Below are 2,810 nucleotides of genomic sequence, written 5' to 3'. Positions count from 1 at the left end.
ACGGGAGGCGCGCTGTTGGCCCGTTGCAGCGATTCTACGGCAACGTCGACGAAGCGGGCCTCCGTCACGTGTTTTGACTACTACTAGTCCTTGAGGCGCCAGCCTGCAGACGCGGGTCCCACACGGCCGCCGCCCAGTCTCCCGTTTCCACCGAGCTTCCCCTTCCGTCCTTCCTTCCGCGGCGACCGTAGGCCGCTAGGATAACACCGTCGCGCGTGGGGCACGCCAGACCCAGACGTCTGCCCCGCGGGCCCCATCCAGGGACCGAGCTGGGTCTGGTAGACTCTACGAACTACTGCCTACGTGGACCTTTTCTCAGATAAGGATGGTGGCCCCCACACATCAGCCTAGCACACGAGTCCACATATCTCTTCGTTCGCTGCTCGCATGTGGTGTGTGGTCCCCGGAGGTCTACGGCTTCGATAAGCCTCGGCGGTGGCAGCAGCGTCCGTAATTAAACCACAAGGACTCCCCGGCGTACGGTTTCAGGAAAAATAAATACAGTTAAATGGAGCACACGTATGACGTGGACAGAATTTGAAGGCTCGACTGAATGTGTGATTGTGTGGACGTGGCCACTTGATTCCTTTCTCATTGATGAATCTGAATTCTACAGGAACGGAACATTTCGCCTACCTAGTAGTAAAAAATAAATTGGATTGTACACTTTCTAGTGTTTCTGCCCGTGTATCCTACGTGTTGTTACAACATTTGATCGTCAATCGACCCACTCTCCATTTGCCTTGACTTCGTGTTCGTCCAAGAAAAGATCTGGTCTGTGTAGAGCAGCTGCAGCTGGATCCCTGATGGAATCGATCGCGTCTTCGTTGTCCGTCGATTTGACGGAGGTGGATGCAGGCAGGCAGCAATGGCGAACTAATCGGCCGCCCCAAGCTGGACTGGAGTGGAGTGGAGCATGGGGATTAATTAGTTGAGGTCCTTGGTGGGCGAGAGCTCGAAGATCCGGCCGGAGAGCGCGGTGACGAGCGCCGCCTTGAAGCTGGGGTCCATGGTCAGCGTCATCGCCATCTGCTCCGCCAGGTTCCGCCTGATCAGCTCCGACGCCGCCGCGGCCGCCTCGCCATTCACGACTGCCGCTTCCTGTTCCTGCTTCTGCTGCTGATGTTGCTGGTGAAGCGCGGCAGCCGCAGCCACGGGTGCCTGGGGCGGCTTCGCGGCGCCGTTCTTGCCATCGTGCTGCTGCTGCTGCTGTGGCTGCGCCGGCGGCGGCTGGCCGTGGTTGTGCTCGCCCTCATACGTCGCCACGAGCACGGTCCTGTCCTCGGCGCTCCGCTGCACCTTCTTCTTGACGGGGCAAGCCGGCGCGAAGGAGCACCGGAAGTAGGCCCTCGGGCAAGGGTTGTCCTTGGTCACCTTCTGCCCGTACTTCCGCCACTGGTAGCCGTCCTTGACCACGAGGCTGAGGTCGGAGGGGTCGGCGTGCACGTACCGCTTCGACACCACGGGCTTGCACTCCTCCGACGCCGCCGCCGGCCGGACACGCTTATTGCACGGCTCGCCCGACGTGCACTCCGCCTGCTGCTCCGGGACGAAGGAGAGCTGCGGCGGCGGTGGCGGGGATGGCGTGTGGCCGTCGAGGCTGTCGCTGCTCTTGCGCTTCCTCGACGGGGACACGGAGCCGCCCTCCGTGGACGCGGAGGACGGGTGGCTGTAGTTGTTGGCGGCGTTGGTCATGTCGCTGTACTGGCCCTGCAGGGACTCGTACTTGGCCGCCACCTCCCGCAGCATCTCCCCCAGCCGGCGGTTCTCCTCGCTCACCCGCTGCAGCTCCGCCTCAAGGCCCGCAACCTATAACACAGTAGTAACAAAGATCGATTGATTAATCACAGAGTCCCCATCAAACAAACACATGTACGCTCGCAAACAGTCACTCGAATCAAATCAGGAAAGTTGGGATATTGTCCTGTTATCGTACCTCGGGGTCTTTTTTGAGGGGCAAGAAGTTCTCCTCGACGAGGATCTTGGGCTTGACGAGCGCCACCACCGGCTGCGCCTGGTGGCGGTGGTGGTGGCCCAGGCCGACGTGCAGGTCAAGGCTCAGGGATGGCTGGCTGCCGATCCATGGATCCATTTGTTCTAACCGTAGAGGCGTAAAAACACCAAGCTTCGAGCCGTACGTTCTTCCTCCGATTCGATGCGCTAGCGAGCCCCGGTAACAAAGAAGGGAGAAGAGAAGAGAGAGGAGCGCCGGAGGGAGAGGAGGGTACTATTTTCGAGTGAGCGGAAGATGGCCTGGGGAGGGGCCGTGATATATAGTGCTACTGGAGTGTTGAGCATGTCGCTAGGAAGGTCTCAGGTCGTAGGCGGGCGCGGCGCGGAGGGAGGAAGGAAGAACCGAAGAAGAGTGTCGAACTGCACGTCAACGTCGCAACTCACACGTTTGTCCTCTTTCCCGGTCGCGGAGGGGTTATAGGATGAAATAAACAAATGGAGATCCTGGAGGGTTGTGGAATTCAAGCATGAGTTTGTGGTGGAAGAATCATCAGGAAGCTAGAGGAGGAAGGAGACCGGACGGTGCGTGCGCGCGAGGGTTCTTTCTGGCTGGACTCTCAGCAGTGGGGCCTGTCTGTCTGCGCGTCACTTCTCTTCGCGGCGACGTTTTCCGTTCGGTAATTCGTCGTGGTGGGGGATTCTTTTTGGGCTCCGGAGACCGACCGGCAGGGGATCTTTTCAACGGGTGGGTGGTGGTGGATGTCGGCCAGCGCCACCCAGCCCCGGTCGCTCTGTCCCTCAGTCTCTCAGCTTCATCATTCATGCTTCTGGTCTTCCGGTTCGGTGTTAACTAGTTT

The 2,810-nt window shown here is 59.6% G+C and overlaps 1 protein-coding gene across 1 annotated transcript; it reads right to left on the bottom strand.

The window, feature by feature from the left end:
- Positions 1–550: 550 nt before the first annotated feature.
- LOC100836462 (WRKY transcription factor WRKY71) lies at positions 551–2,347 on the bottom strand. The gene is made up of 2 exons (XM_003570693.4): positions 1,937–2,347; positions 551–1,809 (listed from the first exon to the last, which is right to left on the bottom strand). Exons 1-2 carry the CDS (start codon positions 2,090–2,092, stop codon positions 928–930), a joined length of 1,038 nt encoding a protein of 345 aa, XP_003570741.1. The 5' UTR covers positions 2,093–2,347; the 3' UTR covers positions 551–927.
- Positions 2,348–2,810: the final 463 nt, after the last annotated feature.

This window comes from Brachypodium distachyon, chromosome 3 (genome assembly GCF_000005505.3).
Source record: "Brachypodium distachyon strain Bd21 chromosome 3, Brachypodium_distachyon_v3.0, whole genome shotgun sequence".
Lineage (NCBI taxonomy): Eukaryota > Viridiplantae > Streptophyta > Magnoliopsida > Poales > Poaceae > Brachypodium > Brachypodium distachyon.
This window is presented reverse-complemented; position numbering and strand designations above follow the sequence as displayed.

Bases quoted from the DNA above. Each gene is read 5' to 3' on its own strand.
- LOC100836462 (XM_003570693.4), bottom strand. From the start codon at position 2,092: ATGGATCCATGGATCGGCAGCCAGCCATCCCTGAGCCTTGACCTGCAC. The intron at 1,810-1,936 runs GTACGATAACAG...ACTGTGTTATAG, and splicing joins CCCTCAAAAAAGACCCCGAG to GTTGCGGGCCTTGAGGCGGA.